We start from the raw sequence: 17,034 nt of genomic DNA on the forward strand, positions 1-17,034 counted from the left end.
GGTGGCTTTGTGTCCCATTTGTTTTCTGATCTGATGCCTGGACCATTTTAAATTGATCACTTTTGTTGTGTCATTGCTTGGAAGTGGGGCTAATAGTCCCAGCCATCAATCATGTAATGTGGGCGGAGCTTAGGCTCCATACCCTTCCTAAGAGCTGTTATTGTGTAAGAAAAGTAGGGGCAGCCAAAAGTATCTTCAGTTAACAGAGACAGAAAAGAGGCTTTGTGCTGTGGCCAACTTTTTGGCCGACTTCTACACAAGGCAATAAACACTTCGAATACAGTCATGAAGAGGCACCGAGTCAACGAGAATTTATGAAAAATTCCTGTGGGAGTGTGAGACTCGCCCAGCATCTGCTTCTGCTCCTCTGGAGGAACAGCAGCCAATATACTGTAGAGGCCATGAGAGGATCCTCACCTTGCACAGGCACAGCTGCCTGGAAACACTGACTAATATTATATTATTATTATTATTACTACAAAGAATTATCATTTTAGTATTATAGAGTTACAATATCACATCACGTTTATTGGAATGGTGTCCATCCATCCATCCATCCATTTTCTTTACCGCTTATCCTACACAGGGTTGCCTATCCCATGGAGCTCGGGGCACAAGCCTGGGGACACCTTTGACGGGTTGCCAACACAACTGCACACACCAGAGTACCCGGAGGAAACCCCCGAAGCATTGGGAGAACATGCAAAATCCGCGCACACAGGACAGAGGTGGGAAATGAACCACCAACCCTGGAGGTGTGAGGCAAACGTGCTAACCACTAACTTTATTGGAATGGTGTGTTAAATCTTAATAATAGGTACACTGAATATTGTTATCATGCACACTTCATAACGTTGTCACTGCACGAGGAAACTGTCTAAATATTCAGCATTTAGGGCAGGCATGTCCAAAGTCCGGCCAGGGGGCCAAATGCGGCCAGTGTTCAAATTTCCACCGGCCCGCAGCCTTTGTCATAAAATCAGTAATTTGCGGCCCGCCAGCACTGTTGACCACAGTATAAAATACACGCGTGGAAAAAAGCTATTTTATATTTCACCAGAAGATGGCAGTAGCCCTTTGGCTGCACTCTCGCTGCGTGACTCTTGTGTGACCTTGCGCTTTTTCCCTCTCCTTTCTCCGTGGACCGTGATGACGCTCCAGACCACCTGCAGCTGGAGCTCATTGAGCTGCAGTGTGACGCCGAGTGTCACAGTCGGCACCAACAGCTCCCTCTTGTCAACTTTTACCGCCAGCTGGATAAAGGCAGGTTCCCAGAGATTCGAACATTTGCTAAGAAAATGCTGAGTTTGTTTGGCTCAACATACTTGTGCGAGAAGACATTCTCGGTTATGAACATTAACAAGAACCGCGTGAGGACGAGACTAAGTGACTCTCACCTGCGTGACATCTTGTGCATCAAAACCAGAGTTTTTGAGCCAAACCTGGCCTATTTACTGCAGTCCAGATCTCAGTATCACCCTTCACATTAGTGCAGGAAAGTTATTTGTTTAGTCTTCTGAGGTGAATAAATTCTAAAATCTCAGTGTATTGATTTTTTTTTTTTTTTTTTGTGATGATCAAAACCACAGTTTTGAATATGAGCTGAGTCTTTTTAATCTGTGTATCATTTGTTTTTGAATTGACAATCAAACTGGGTCTCGTAAACCCGACAAATTAAATATTAAAATCTAATTTGGTCCGGCAGCCCATTTTTCCATTTTGTATTTTCGATCCGAGTATAAAATTGAAATAATGGAAAAACATGACCTTTTTCGTTTTTGATCTCCGATTCGAAATCAAATAGCATATTTTTGTTTTTTTGATTGTCAATTGAAAAACTAATGAATGAGTGATACAAGGATCCATATAGCCCTCAGTGTTTCTTACTTCTGAATAAGATAACTGTTGGTTATTTTCCTGTTCACATGTTTTGAATTTAGAAGTTTACAGTGAGCACTTAATAGTGAATAATATGTAATGTTTCAAATGAATATAAATATGTTTAATCTTCCCACAAGTTTTTTTTTTTTTCCTGACAGACATTTTCTTCGTTTTATGTGGTCTTCAAATATGAAAGGCAGAGTGATTTTGGTTAAAAACTTGTTTAGATTTATTTGTGTCCTGTGTGAAGAAATGAAAAGCATGCCATTTGCAATAAAAATTTCATGAAATAGTTCATTTGCATTTAATGTTAATTGTTCAAAGAATGTCAGGCTGAATGGTCGGCCCCCACACATTTTCACCTCACCAAATCTGGCCCTCTTTGCAAAAAGTTTGGACACCCCTGATTTAGGGAACTTGGTAAACTCTGTCCTATTTAGAAGGTTGCATAAAGAAAGCTGTCTCCTATGTAAGAAATCATTACAGCTTAAAGGGACAGTTCACCCAAAAATGAAAATTCTGCCATCAATTATTCACCCTCATGTCGTTCCAAACCCATAAGACTTTTGTTCATCTGTGGAACACAAATGAAGACATTTTTAATGAAACCTGGGAGATTTCAAGGTCCAAAAAGTTCATAGTAAAATTAATCCAGGTGACTCCAGTGGTATAATCCTAGTTTTATGAAGTGATATAAATGCTTTGTGTGTGCAAAAAAAACCAACTAAAATTAAGTCTTTATTTACAAAATATCTTCGTGTGTGGGCATGCGATACCACTCAACCACAACCCTCATCACCCCCACCCCAGGCCGGTGAGTTTGTATGTGACTCACACTTAAACTGTGATGCCATCATGCGAGGCACCTGACTGACCATTGTCCTGATTGCTCTGCGGATGTGCTGCAAGATGATTCACATTCAGGAGCTTCTGGAAATCTGCACACAGACACTGCAACGAGTAACTCATCCAAAGAGCGTCAGGCAAACACATGCAGTCTTGGGCTGCATCCCAAACTGGATATTACTGTGATAAAAGCTGATTATAAAGGCTTTTTCTTTTTGTAATATGTTATGGCATGCTATTTGTAGTGTGACACACTATTAATCACAGCACTGGTGGTTTGGGGCGCAGCCGTGGCGAGACTCTCTAACAAAACACACACAAATTCATCACTGATATAAAAATCAGACGGTTGTTACTCGCACTGCAGCTGGGCGCTCTGTGTGGAGGTCCGATTTTTTTGAAAAACATTTTTTCCTTTCCCAGATCAAAATCGCCTAAGGTACCACTAGCAATATTCACCTCCTGGCCCAGAGCTGAAGCCACAGGCTTTATTATCAAATCATATATGGTAGTACAGGTTCGTAGTGGTTCAAGACATTTTTTAATCTATACATGTCAACCCAGCACAATTATGTGTTCATTAGCCTTACACAGTTTGTGTGTAAAAAATGCATTACACATTTACTGTGTCTGAAGGGTGTTACATCAAATGACTTTAAATTCTCCACACTGAACCTTTTCAGAAGATTTTGAAGGTGGCATGTGGTAACACTGTTGGAGCACATGCAGGATTAAAATCCACTAGATGGAGACAAAACATTGTACACCAGCTCTGTATGCCATAGTCACAGTATATATATATATATATATATATATATATATATATATATATATATATATATATATATATATATATATATATATATTTAGAAGGTTGCATAAAGAAAGCTGTCTCCTATGTAAGAAATCATTACAGCTTAAAGGGACAGTTCACCCAAAAAATGAAAATTCTGCCATCAATTATTCACCCTCATGTCGTTCCAAACCCATAAGACTTTTGTTCATCTGTGGAACACAAATGAAGACATTTTTAATGAAACCTGGGAGATTTCAAGGTCCAAAAAGTTCATAGTAAAAGTAATCCAGGTGACTCCAGTGGTATAATCCTAGTTTTATGAAGTGATATAAATGCTTTGTGTGTGCAAAAAAAAACAACTAAAATTAAGTCTTTATTTACAAAATATCTTCGTGTGTGGGCATGCGATACCACTCAACCACAACCCTCATCACCCCCACCCCAGGCTGGTGAGTTTGTATGTGACTCACATATATATATATATATATATAGGTGCATTTTATTTTGGAAAAGTTAGTTTTTTCTGTACTTTAATTCAAAAAGTGGAACTTTCATATATTCTAGATTCGTCGCACATGCTGAAAGTGAAATATTTCAAGCCTTTTTTTTTTAATCTTCATAATTACGACTGACTTCTGATGAAAATGAGACACAGGCTGATTGCCTCTATGCCACGCCACATTGATGCAGTAATTCATGCAAAAGGAGCTCCAACCAAGTACTGCGTGCATAAATTAACATACTTTGCAGAAGGTCGACATTTCTGTATTATAAATTCTTTATGCTAATATTTTGAGTTTATGTGTAATGTATCTAAATTATATGAAAGTTCCACTTTTTTAATTAAATTACGGAAAAAAGCTAACTTTTCCACAATATTATATTTTTTGATATGCACCTGTATACTGTGTATATATACACTGCTTCTTAAATGCTTTCAGAGACATGGCTATCATTGGTGTGACTAAATTCTGATTAATAATTATAGGATAAATAAGGAATCGGTGACTCCAAGTCCTAATAATATGAATTCCGAAAATACCTGCAGAAATATATTCATGGCAAACTATCTGCAATCTCTGAATTTCACAGCTTTCATTAAAAGCTTCTAAGATCATCGGTGCTTATCGATTTGTAGCAAATGATGCCAGTCTTATTCATGAAGTCACTGGCTGAATGCCCTGTGTATTAAATAAAAATTCAGCCTTTCACCCTTAAAAGCACATGTGTAGAAACCTTGCATGCACAGTGCATAACAAACTGAAAAAGGAATGTCAATTATATATATATATATATATATATATATATATATATATATATATATCATTTGACCATCTGAAAAACTGCATGATATAAGCCTCATGAAGCTACTTTCTCACATTGCACTCTACTTGTCGTCTTTTTCTCAGCCTTCAGATGGGAAAGAACGTCCTGCAACTTGTTTTTTTATTTAGAGGAAGTGGCCCAATGCGTAGTGGAAACTCATTCAGATTAGTGTACTAGTTGAAGCAGAGCAGCCATGTTGCTAACCTGTTCCACTGCTTTCTTGTTAGTCTTCATTATTCCCTCTACATTTCCATCTACACCTGCAAGCATCGGTGAGTCCTGCTTTTACATCTCTTCCAACCTCAATATAATATTCATAACATTGTCAAAAAATGCTATTGATTCATTTGTGTTTCTTGTTTAAGTTTCTGCTGATGCGAGTCACCATTTTGTTCCAGAGGCTGATATAGTGCAAGTGAAATATCCAAGGCACCCAGTAAGGAGAACAGAGGGACAGTCATTGACTATCAGATGCAGAGCAGAGTATAAGGAAGAATCTTGTGGAAGCATCTCAGTCATGTGGTGTCTTTGGGCGACACAAGATACCTGTAAGCCACTTACTGACCCAGACAGATACTTAATCAGTATCAATGAGACTATAATCAGCGGCAAAACTGTGTTCAGGCACCGAGATGCTTTTGTTACATTTGTACAGCTGAGTCTCAGTGACACCAGCTTGTATCAGTGTAATGCTGTATGTCAGTCCACTAGATCCACAGCTATGGGACATCTCATCAACGTCACTGTAACAGGTATGAGCTTTGTTATCAATAGCTAAAAACCGAATAGATCAAAGCTTATGAACAGTTTCAGAATTTCACCACTTTTAAGTACATACAGTGCTCCTAATATAAATTTCAAAGAACTGTACATTTTGAAAAATGTGTCAAAATATAGCAAGGCGATACGGTTCATGATGAACCAAAACATCTCAAGGACTACTGGTTGCTGAAATAGACTTTAATTTACAATAAATGAAAGTAAGGGATATGCCATTGAGTCCAATTTGAATGAAACAACAAAAGAGCTTTTCTTTTTAGATGTTTAAATGATTACTTGGTTTTCTCGAAGTAAGACAATAGATTTTAACCTATTACTTTTTTCTGCCTTCCACCTAAAGATGGTAAACTTTTCACTTCTGTTACAACACTATACTATAATGTCATTTTAAAAAAAAAAAATTCTGTTGTTAAACATGGCCATGTAATGGGTCAGCTCCGTTAATTGTTCTACTTTGTTTACTTATTGGCTTTTTACAATGTATATGTCCGTTGAACTTTGTAATTTTTTTTAATATTCTAATCAGGACAGGATGCAACAACGAAGACAATCTTCAAAGGCGACACTAATAACGGTCTGAATGCTCTTAACCAGAATGAGCGATGCAGTGTGGATCTGTTTCTTCTGACAATTAGCATCTTCATCCTTTTATGGATCCATACACTGTGATCACTTCATTGTCTTGGTACAGCAAATGAAGTAAATAATAAAACTTTATTATTATAATCATACATATCATTTCAGTGGCATGTTCTCCTTTTTCCCTGCTAGTTATGTTGCATTGCTCATGTTGCACTAAAGTGTGTATTCTGTGGCGTAGGCGTAATGTGTAACCAGTAGTCTTAATCTTGAAAACTCAAGCCACAACGACCTGTAAGAATCTTTCCGGCTCTCTGCACTTTTGTGTACATCTGTGCACTGCTCATGAGCTCAACAGGAAGCAGGGTACATTTGAAAAGCTTGTAAGAGTCCATAATATCTAGTTCAAAGGTTACTGGCAGGTTTGTTGTTCAAGTCAGATTTTTAGTGAAGCCTCTAAGGCACAAAAATAAATGACCAGGTGTTTCCCTATAACCAGGTTTTTAAATAGCGCAGTTGTTCTATTTCTTATCATGAGGGAACAATAATATGTGGTTTATGGCAATTGCAAAATCTCAAATGGCCTCTTCCTGTGGTAATCACTAAAGCTATTTTCTCACTCTTCATCACATACAAGTCTCTGTTAGGTAAACATTGTTACAATTCTACTGATTAGTAACTTAATACCAATAATAAGATGGTAAAAGTTGCTTTTTTTGCCTTCTTTTGCTTGATTTGAGAAACAGAGAATCGGTACAATCTATCTTGCTCTCTACAGCTCTAACTCTGTAAACTTTAAACTCAATTAAAGGATGATGTCAAGCTTGAAAGAGGAGTGGAGGATTGAATGAGGTCATCTGTCAAGCAAGTTATACACTTAACCTTTTATGCATAATAATAATAATAATAATAATAATAATAATAATAAAACATATCCAGATGTGTATTACTCAAAATTGCATGTAATATAAATTTGGACTCTGCAATGGGCTTGGCCCCCCATCCAAGGTGTCCCCCACCTCGTGCCCTGAGGTCCCTGGGATAGGCTCCAGGCTCCCTGCGACCCAGCAGTACAGAAAATGGATGGATGGAAGGATGGATAAATTTGGACTTTTTCAAAATGTTATAAATTAATAAATAAATAAATAAATAAATAAATAAATAAATATAAAATGGGATTTCCCTGTGTAGGACTACAATACATGAAAGTCATCAGGAAAATTTGATAAGCCGGTTTGGGCGTGTTACATCAGGCAGCTGATTTCGGAGATCATTTTTAAACAGCTACAGCATTCATTAGTTGGGTTTTTCTGTTTGATTGTTTGTTAGTTTACTTACTTACTTTAGGATACTGTGTAAAATGTTTGGAAAGATATAACAGAGACATGCATTAGTGAAATGTCAAATAGTCTAGAGAACACCAGGAATCAGAATAATGCTTTATGTTAAATTACAGTAATGGTCTCAAGTGATTTGAAGTTGATTTACATATCTTATATTATCCTAACAATAGACATAAATGTAGAACCTATGCAAGTTAAATTATCATTCTAAGATCTTGGCTGAATGGAAATTTTACCAGCTCCAGACTTCAATGACATGCCATGTGATTTTTAAGGCGTTTCATTCGGCCAGTGAACTGCATACAGAGTTATACATTGCTGGAAATCACTCATATTTAAACGAAATACCGGTTACCCTGACCTATTTTATACCACTTAAAAAAACGGGACAGAGAAATAACAACTTAGCACTTGTGGTCAGCCATGTCTACATACTGGAAATGTACTGTGTATTTTTAGTCATTAGAAATTACTACCTTAATACATTACAGGAAATGATTACATTTCAAAAGCTTCACAGTTCTTGGACACATCTTCAAAGATGCATGGTGTGCTCATAACCTCTTATGTCTTATAAAAGTAAAAGACATCACTTGCCAGATGCTGCCGTTTCACAATGACAATAAAAGGTGAAAAGGAAAAATGTGGAGTCTCAATTTTTGGGCGTTTGGCCCTCAAGGGTTTTTTTTACCATATTGTACAGATGTTCCAAAACAGCAAATCCCCAAGACTTCATGCATACAATAAGGCCATGATTTACTAAGATTCCAAATAACGCAAGCTGACATGAGTGAGCAAATTGTGCGCAGAAAAAAAAGGGTGTTTTGCAGCTATTTCGCAAAGAATAATAGTGTGATTATGTCACATGTTAATAACTGTAGAAAACAATATGAAGGGGAGACCAGAAATAGTTGTAACATTGTGTAAGTTGTAACAGCACCAGATCCCCCAAGCAGGTCTAGTGATATGATCACTAATGTACAAACTCACTTGCTTCCTGCATGCACAGTGACATAGCTGTGTGAACATAACTGCAGATTCTACAGTGAGAAAAGACATTTTCAGGTAAGAAGGTAAAAAATTTTTTTTACCACATTCACTCTAAAAAAGAATACACTGCCTCACCTTTAAAAAATAAAATAAGGTAATAATTTGTATGCACCTTTTTAAGTAATTCCTACAAAGTCATTATTAAGTAAATACCATGCGACTTTTATAGTTAGACTAACCCAATTTGATTTGACCTCTAATAGCTTAATTACGCTGAACCAACTTAATTTTAATTACAAAGTTTTGGTGGTATTAAGTGGTCAAATTACTTAATTTATGGTATTCTAACTTCTTTATTTTGTTCCATTCTACCTCATGTGCATGCAAATTGTTACCTTAATATTTTTTAGTATTAGTAACTTAGTTCACTTCAGTCAGAACAAATAACACATAACAATTCCAGTTTTATGATCAAACTGTTTATTATAAATTAGGCAATTCTCTAATTTCTTCATAATCTGGACCTCAAATGGTGGATTCAAATGGTGGATTGTGATACTTTCACCCCTGCCCTGTGGAGGTTGTTGACGATGTCACTGACTGTTGTTTTGGGGGTTTTTTTCACAGCTCTCACAGTGTTTCTCATCAGCTGTTGTTGTTTTCCTTGGCCGACCCAGTCGGTGTCTATCGTTCAGTGGTTTCTTTCTATGTCCAATGTTTGTGCAATGCCTCACAGACTCATTCACACCCTGGGGCAAGATAGCATAGGCGATCCACCAACTGGTAGATCTATGTGTGGTGGGAGAAAACCCGGAAGAATCCTGCACAGATTCAGGGAGAAAATGCAGTTCCACATAAACAGTATCCACATAAACAGGTAAACTGGTCTATATGAACCATACATATACACAATACAACATAAATCCACTTGGAGGAAGGAGGAGGGATTATGATTCCCAATTAATTTATTTTTTATTTCTGCAAGGGCCGAATTAAAGTGCATGAAGTTTCTCCCTGCAGACTTTTAAGTCTCAATATGTTTATTAGTGAATAGTGATGGACATTGAGTATTGACTTGCTTTCTATTTCAAAGCCACTCTAGTGTTTCACTAACAGTGTTGTGTGTAATGACTGAAAGACAATATGCATGTATTTTTGGTTAAAGCACTGTCTTTAAAAATATTCAAAATTCAAAAATATTACTTCTTAAAACATGACCTTGAGAGTTCAGAGTGATGGCCTAATGTAAATGATGTACTTCAGTGGTGTAATTTAGTGTGTAAAATGGTGCTGTCTCACAGAATTCTGGTCCACAACAATTAGATTTTCAGACTATAATATGAAGATTTCAGACTTTTTATATTTACAATTTTGCTATGGATATTTAAATGTATATTCACAATTCTCAGAATGTTACGGACTTTTCTACGGTTTGGGGCCATTAACAAATTTTTCAGGGGCTATAAATATCTTCATTTTGTTATTCGTAATTTTTCACATTTTATTTACCAATTCAAGGTTCCAGAAATTCTTGAAAAAAGGATTTGTATATGAGTGAAAAATTCATTTTGTGTTGTGTTGCTTTTTACAGGATTATTATATACATTGATGATTAAAAATAATCACAATTAGGCTGAAATAGGAGCAAATGAAAACATTTATTAATTAAGCAAACTATATAAACACTATGTAACAACTTTTTACAAGTCATTTTATTTACAGCAGTCATCTATACAGGATCCTTAGGCTACTAAAAGGAAATAAGGGATAGAGTGCTGAGGGTTAGAGTGCTGAGGGATGAGGGATGAGTATTGAGGGATAGAGTGCTGAGGGATAGAGTGCTAAGGAATGAGTATTGAGGGATAGAGTGCTGAAGGATGAGGACTGAGGGATAGAGTGCTGAGGGATAGAGTGCTGAGGGATGAGTAATGAGGGATGAGTAATGAGGGATAGAGTGCTGAGGGATGAGTATTGAGGGATAGAGTGCTGAGGGGTGAGTATTGAGGGATAGAGTGCTGAGGGATAAGTATTGAGGGATAGAGTGCTGAGGGATGAGTGCTGAGGGATAGAGTGCTGAGGGATAGAGTGCTGAGGGATAGAGTGCTGAGGGATAGAGTGCTGAGGGATAGAGTGCTGAGGGATAGAGTGCTGAGGGATGAGGGATGATATGTTGCACTGGTCTTCAGTCCAGGGTTCTCTGTGCAGACCTGTTAATGAAGAAAATAGACTTTTTTAATATTAAGTTAATCAAAAAGAACAAAATCAATTTATACTTACTAGTGGAGAGCTTGAGCAATGTAGGGAAAAGCATTGATGGAAAAGAACAAATATGAAATGCAACAGAGGAAGAAAAGATTCATTTTGGGGGTCTAATTATAGCAAGAAAGTGTTCAAGTTGCAATCAGGTAGAGGGTAGAGGGAAGGACATTGCTCAGAGCTTCCCCAACGTGTCCATCATCAGCACGACATGCTGCTAGAGGAGCCGTGAAACTGCACTGGCTAAGGCTGCTGGGTCACTGTACAGCTCCAGGGGCTGAGAAAACAGTACTTCACAAAGCACTGTCAGCTCATCCTATTGACAAATTACACACACAAACACACAGAAATCCAACATAGCATCACTGAGTTAGAGATACAACACTGAGAAATTGTGTATCATGGTATCTGAAGATATTGAACACTTACAATAAGCATTGTGAAGTACAGCTCTGCCGCAGGCTCCCACACGTCCGGGTTCCACATGCTGATAAACGCATACAGGCTCTCCAAGAATCCTCCCTCACACTTTAAAAATATCAGCGTTAAAAATATGGGAAAACAAAATGACATAAAATACACCATGTTTGAAACAACATTCAAGTATCGCTTTAAAATCTCCTGATAAGACACTTACTGCCTCAGGAGCTGAGTCGTTCGTGACGTAGCCGAAGAGAAGCAGCTCGTAAAACACGTCCACGAAGTTGTAATTGTGGAGCTGCACAGAGGAGAAAAGTTACAAAAGGAAATTTGCCATACATACTGTAGTCTTGTTTTCTATATAATCAAAATCTTATATAATGAAAAAATCTGTCATTTTACACAGGCATCTGCAAGCTTACCTGGGCCTCAAAGAGCTCCGTCACAATAGATTCCTGATTTGATGGACTTGTCAGGAATCGAATCAGTGACTCATAGGCCAGCTGCACACCAACCACATCCTGTTACAACAAACAAAAAAATTGCTGTAACACACTTTGGCTATGGTGTTCAACGTGGCTACTCGTTTTAAACCCTAACAAGAAGCAGTATGTAAGCCTAAGTGTGTCCAGTAGTCCACGAAAGTTACACAGATGATGTACTACATGGGACAAAATTTCCAAGTATTGTATATCCCAGTGCCATCTTCATCACATACATTTTATTTGAATATTTGTCCTTAATTCTTAGCAGGCTGTAGTTAGTTATTGTATGTACACTGCATGTACACACTTGTGTTTTATAATGGATGCTAATGAAGTTTTCTTCACTGCCTAATTGGCAGTTGTTGTTTTTATATTTAACCATTAAAACATTAGCTGAAAGTAAATTGGGCACAAAAATAAAACGGTCCATCACCATTCTGAAGTCACCTGGTTGTTAGCTGCTGCCAGACGCATCGCGATCTTCTTTCCCACCACAAACAGGAAGTTCTGGTTGTGGATGCTGGCAAGCAGAGTCTGAACATAAGACAGCACACAATACAAGTTAAAGCAGAGTATAATTTCCCTGCACAATAACAGCAGCTAAACAACGGTTTTGCTCACGGAGAACACCTCACGGAGAGCACACAGCTTCAGGCCGGTGTCTGTAACTCCTCTCCCTAAAAGATGGTGGATAAAAACAAGAGGTGTAAATACTTAGTGTGCCTTAAACATACATGACACCATTAAACAGTGAAGAGGCTCGTACCTAATAAAGGGCACCTCCAACTCCAAAAACTTACTTCTCTCCTCTTTCTCCTGCAAGCCACATTAGCAATGAGTCATTAAAACTCCCACAGTAAATTTTACAGCCTGACATTCAGGGGAATAGCAGCATATGTAAATACACATCAGGTCTGAAACACGGACTTACCTCAGAGTCTGGTTCACTCTCTGCATCACTATAGGGAGAGTTATCATCATGATCCTGAACCCAAGTGGAGGTGTTCACCTGACCATCTGCTCCCACAAACAGGTACGTGCAGGTCACCTTTTTCAAGGGTTGCTGTTAATTAAAAAAGACAAAAACAAAAATCGACACTGCAGACAAATAAATGTACAACTGACAAAATTCCATAACTTACTATCTCCATATACACATCGTGACAGCGTAATAAATTTACCACACGGTCCTCAAATGGCACGGTGACAGCCTCCATGCAGTTACAGGCAATGAATTCTGTAACCCTCCCAGATACACACTGAAGAGAACAATTTAACGTGAACAGAATTAGTCACTGCAATTAACAAAAGTTTTGTGATGCTACAACGAATAATCCCTTACCTGTATGCCAGTGAAACAATCCTCGGTGTTGACATGATAAGAGAATCCCTGCAAATAATAATTACAAAAACTCAAGATCTCGTGCATATAATCATCAGTAATGTCAATTCTCTTCATCAGAGTAATAAAGACTGATTACCTCCTGATCCAAGTAACAGGTTTGGGTGGATTTATACCAACAAAGCCGACGCTCTGGACCCCTTATCATGTCGAGGAAGTATCTCCTAATGTCCACTGACTAGAAATAGAAAGAACAAAACAAAACATTAGAGCTTGTAACGAACAGTGTGTGTGTGTGTGTGTGTGTGTGTGTGTGTGTGTGTGTGTGTGTGTGTGTGTCTCAGCTGCAGGACTGTAAAATACCTCAGACTGTGAGATGAAGTCTGAAGAGAGGAACTGAATATTATATCAGGCACTGCTCAGCTCACCAGCACTGAGAGGCTGTGAAAAGTAGCGCACGAAGAGCAGAAGCGCTTCTTATCACAGCAGTTTCATACTAACACATCTAACGTTCGGTCGCTATCCTTACAGTAAAAACAACTTCCATGATCGACTTTAGTAAATAAATGAAATGTTTGGTTACCAGAACGACAGCTGAAGGTTCATCGTGGGGTTCAGTGGGCAGCAGCTGGAGGTTTTGTTCAACGACCTTAACACACACAAACACACTTAGACAGAAGTAGTCCACATGTTTCAAATGGAGTTCAAATATAACTTTATAACTAACACATACCTGCAGGACAGACAGAGTATCTACAGTATCTCCCGGCACATTTTCAGGCTCTGCAATAAATGAGTTTTATGGGACATTCATTTGTATATTTAAAACCAATTTGACCAAGTTTATTAGTTAGTGACATTAGGATAAATATTGTATTGTGTTGAACCCTTAAAATGGGTAGGCATGTTTTCCAGTGCACCAGCATTCAGCTAACTCTTAAATTGTATAATTCATGTCCAAGCATTAACAGGAAAGGAGAATAGTTTACCAGCTACTCATTTTAATGTTTAACTCTGCTCAATATAATATTTATCTTACTCTTAGCTGCCAAGCTAAGTAGCCAGGTTTGTTAGCAGTGGAGCTAATGTTAGACCAGAGTTTCCCCCCAAACACACAGATGATACTCTGGTGTTAGCAAGTAGAGTTTTTTTCCTAATTAAAAACGTATTTTATTTACTAATGTTAAATGAAAACACGTCTGAACATGAGAGAGAGAGAGAGAGAGAGAGAGAGAGAGAGAGAGAGTGTACAGGTGACATGATTAAACTCTCTAAAACCTCCTATCCATCACCCAAATCTGTATAAATATTATACTGTGGAATTATTAAAACCTTTAACCGAGTTCAGCAAGCTAATTACCTTTATATTCACTATGATATTGTGTAAATGAAATAATTAGCTAAGTTCTCCAGGGAGATAACATACAGCTGTAACAGAGTTCGTTAGCGCGCTAGCTGGCTAATCTGAAGCTCCTCCTACCGTGAGGAGGCTGAGTGCGGTCAGTAGCAGTGCTTCCTCTCCGCAAGCGGCGGTAAACGCAGTAACCCGCACCGGCAGAGAGCACGAGCAGCCCCGCAGCACAGGCGATCTCCCGCAGAGTCCAGTGCTTCACATCCGGAACAAATCTCCCGAAATTCATCGCGGTCTTCGTCCTAACTTTCTTCGTATTCTTCGTGTAGAGTTGATGAAGATGAAGCTTGGGGTTCAGTGTCTTGCCCGTGGAGTCATGTGGGCCAGGAATCAAACCGCCAACCCTACGATTAGTGGACAATCCGCTCTACCACCTGAGCAACAGTCGCCCTAAGAAGGACAACGATTTGCAGCTGTGCTAACATAATTGCACAAGGGGTTTCTAATGGTGAATTAACCTTTTAACATGATAATGTAAGATTAGCTAACACTAAATACAGGGAATACACAGCTAATACTAAACACATACTTTTTGCCACTGGAACACAGGAGTTGCTGGTTGGGCCTTTCCATGCCTACGTAGCTATTCCATTATTCCAATTATGAACGAACTCAGACTTGTCTCACACACGGGTAAATTTCTACTTGAACTTGACACAGACTCTGACATTTTGGACTCGGGTTTTTTTCAGAGTATAGTCTGCATCATGTGCAACATGAAAAGAAAGATAAAAAAAATAAATAACAACATAAAGTTAATATAAGAAATTAATAAATGTCTCTCTGCCTGACCAGGGGGCTTCTGTACACATGTTTCAAGTCTCATCCTGTGAGTACTGAATTGAGTTCTCTGTAGTGGCTTATTACACTTGGACGGTCAAATACACACACACGTGTCAAAATGCAGGTCTGGCTGAATATTCATGTAAACACAGTCGGTTATATCTTAAGTGAATGTAAACAGTTGGGAAAAATCTGAGGTGTGTCAATACAGTATATTGGATCTGTGCATTATGTCTTAAAGTGACAGCAGTCTAATAAACCCACTGCTGTCTGTGTCATTAAAGTTCATCAAAACAACAAAAGACAAAGAGAAAATCACTCACTCACTCATTTGACTCAACAACTTCAGTAAATTTAATAAGAATCACTGTATATGTCACACATTGAAGTCTATTTTATTTTACATTTAATCGCTTTATTCAACTTCCGTAGTATTTCTTACTTGAATACTACTGATAGACCTGAGAAAACGTATCGTTATCATGAATAAGATTGTAGTCATATCACCAGGCCCTAAACATTAGGATTTGGTGATTCCAGTCTCGAATTTCACGTAAAAATGTGAAACGTACTTAATGTAGTAAATATCATAAACCCTGTTTTTTAAATTCCTAAAACGACAAAAAGTTACAACAACAGAGCTGTGTTCAAAAATGAGTTTGCTGTCATTCATAGACAGATTCAAAGCAGTAATAAAGCAAGAAGCGTGTTGTTATGACATGCTGCTGAATGTAACTCTACTCTGTACTCCAGGGGTGTCCATACTTTTTGCAAAGAGGGCCAGATTTGGTGAGGTGAAAATGTGTGGAGGCCGACCATTCAGCCTGACATTCTTTGAACCATTAACATTAAATGCAAATGAACTATTTCATGAAATTTTTATTGCAAATGGCATGCTTTTCATTTCTTCACACAGTACACAAATAAATCTAAACAAGTTTTTACCAAAATCACTCTGCCTTTCATATTTGAAGACCACATAAAACGAAGAAAATGGCTGTCAGGAAAAAAAAAACTTTTGGGAAGATTAAACATATTTATATTCATTTGAAACATTACATATTATTCACTATTAAATGCTCACTGAAAACTTCTAAATTCAAAACATGTGAACAGGAAAATAACACCAACAGTTATCTTATTCAGAAGTAAGAAACACTGAGGGCTATATGGATCCTTGTATCACTCGCTCATTCATTTTTCAACTGACCATCAAAAATCAAAAAACAAAAATAGGCTATTTGATTTCAAATCGGAGATCTATACACCCCTGATAAATGGCAGGTTTTTGTGATGTATTAAAATAAAACCAAGATAAATCATGTCAGAAGTTTTTCCACCGTTAATCTCTCTTTCGTAGAATCTCTCTTTTGCCTGCTCCTGTTTGGGGTCGCCACTGCGGATCACCCGTCTGCGTATTTCAAATCTGGTAGGAGTTTTACGCCAGATGCCCTTCCTGACACAACCTTCCCCGTTTCCAGGCTTGGGACCAGCACTGACTCCTGCAACCCTTCCAGTGACTGGGGTCGGTTGACTGGGAATCGAACCCGAGCCACAGCGGTGAGAGAACCATCCTTTAGGTTCTCAACTAGGTCAGCTGAGCCACTCTTACTGTATGTCTTCACAAAGATGCAAGCTGTCAACATATAAAAAGTGCTGACCCGATTTGGATTTGGTGACCCAAAAAGTCTGCGATTTGACATCGTGCTCATTTATTTAATTTAACCTGTGGTATACTATGGTAGACAACTAAAATAACTAAGAACCATAACCAAATATGTATGGGCCTGACTGTA

The 17,034-nt window shown here is 38.1% G+C and overlaps 1 protein-coding gene across 2 annotated transcripts; it reads left to right on the forward strand.

Annotated features, from left to right (window-relative positions):
• The first annotated feature begins 4,989 nt into the window (after positions 1–4,989).
• On the forward strand, positions 4,990–6,844 carry zgc:174945 (uncharacterized protein LOC793867 homolog). Of its 2 annotated transcripts, none has more exons than XM_053619911.1 (3): positions 4,990–5,121; positions 5,215–5,601; positions 6,156–6,844. In XM_053619911.1, the coding sequence occupies exons 1-3, from the start codon at positions 5,043–5,045 to the stop codon at positions 6,296–6,298; spliced, it is 609 nt and encodes a 202-aa protein (XP_053475886.1). In that variant the 5' UTR covers positions 4,990–5,042; the 3' UTR covers positions 6,299–6,844. The 2 variants fall into 2 exon arrangements, with proteins under 2 accessions (XP_053475886.1, XP_053475887.1); XM_053619912.1 differs by having other exon boundaries at positions 5,248–5,601.
• The last annotated feature ends 10,190 nt before the right edge of the window (positions 6,845–17,034 follow it).

The sequence above is a fragment of the Ictalurus furcatus genome, chromosome 3, assembly GCF_023375685.1.
Source record: "Ictalurus furcatus strain D&B chromosome 3, Billie_1.0, whole genome shotgun sequence".
Taxonomy (NCBI): Eukaryota; Metazoa; Chordata; class Actinopteri; order Siluriformes; family Ictaluridae; genus Ictalurus; species Ictalurus furcatus.

Bases quoted from the DNA above. Each gene is read 5' to 3' on its own strand.
- zgc:174945 (XM_053619911.1), top strand. From the start codon at position 5,043: ATGTTGCTAACCTGTTCCACTGCTTTCTTGTTAGTCTTCATTATTCCC. The intron at 5,122-5,214 runs GTGAGTCCTGCT...TTCTTGTTTAAG, and splicing joins ATCTACACCTGCAAGCATCG to TTTCTGCTGATGCGAGTCAC. The intron at 5,602-6,155 runs GTATGAGCTTTG...TATTCTAATCAG, and splicing joins CATCAACGTCACTGTAACAG to GACAGGATGCAACAACGAAG.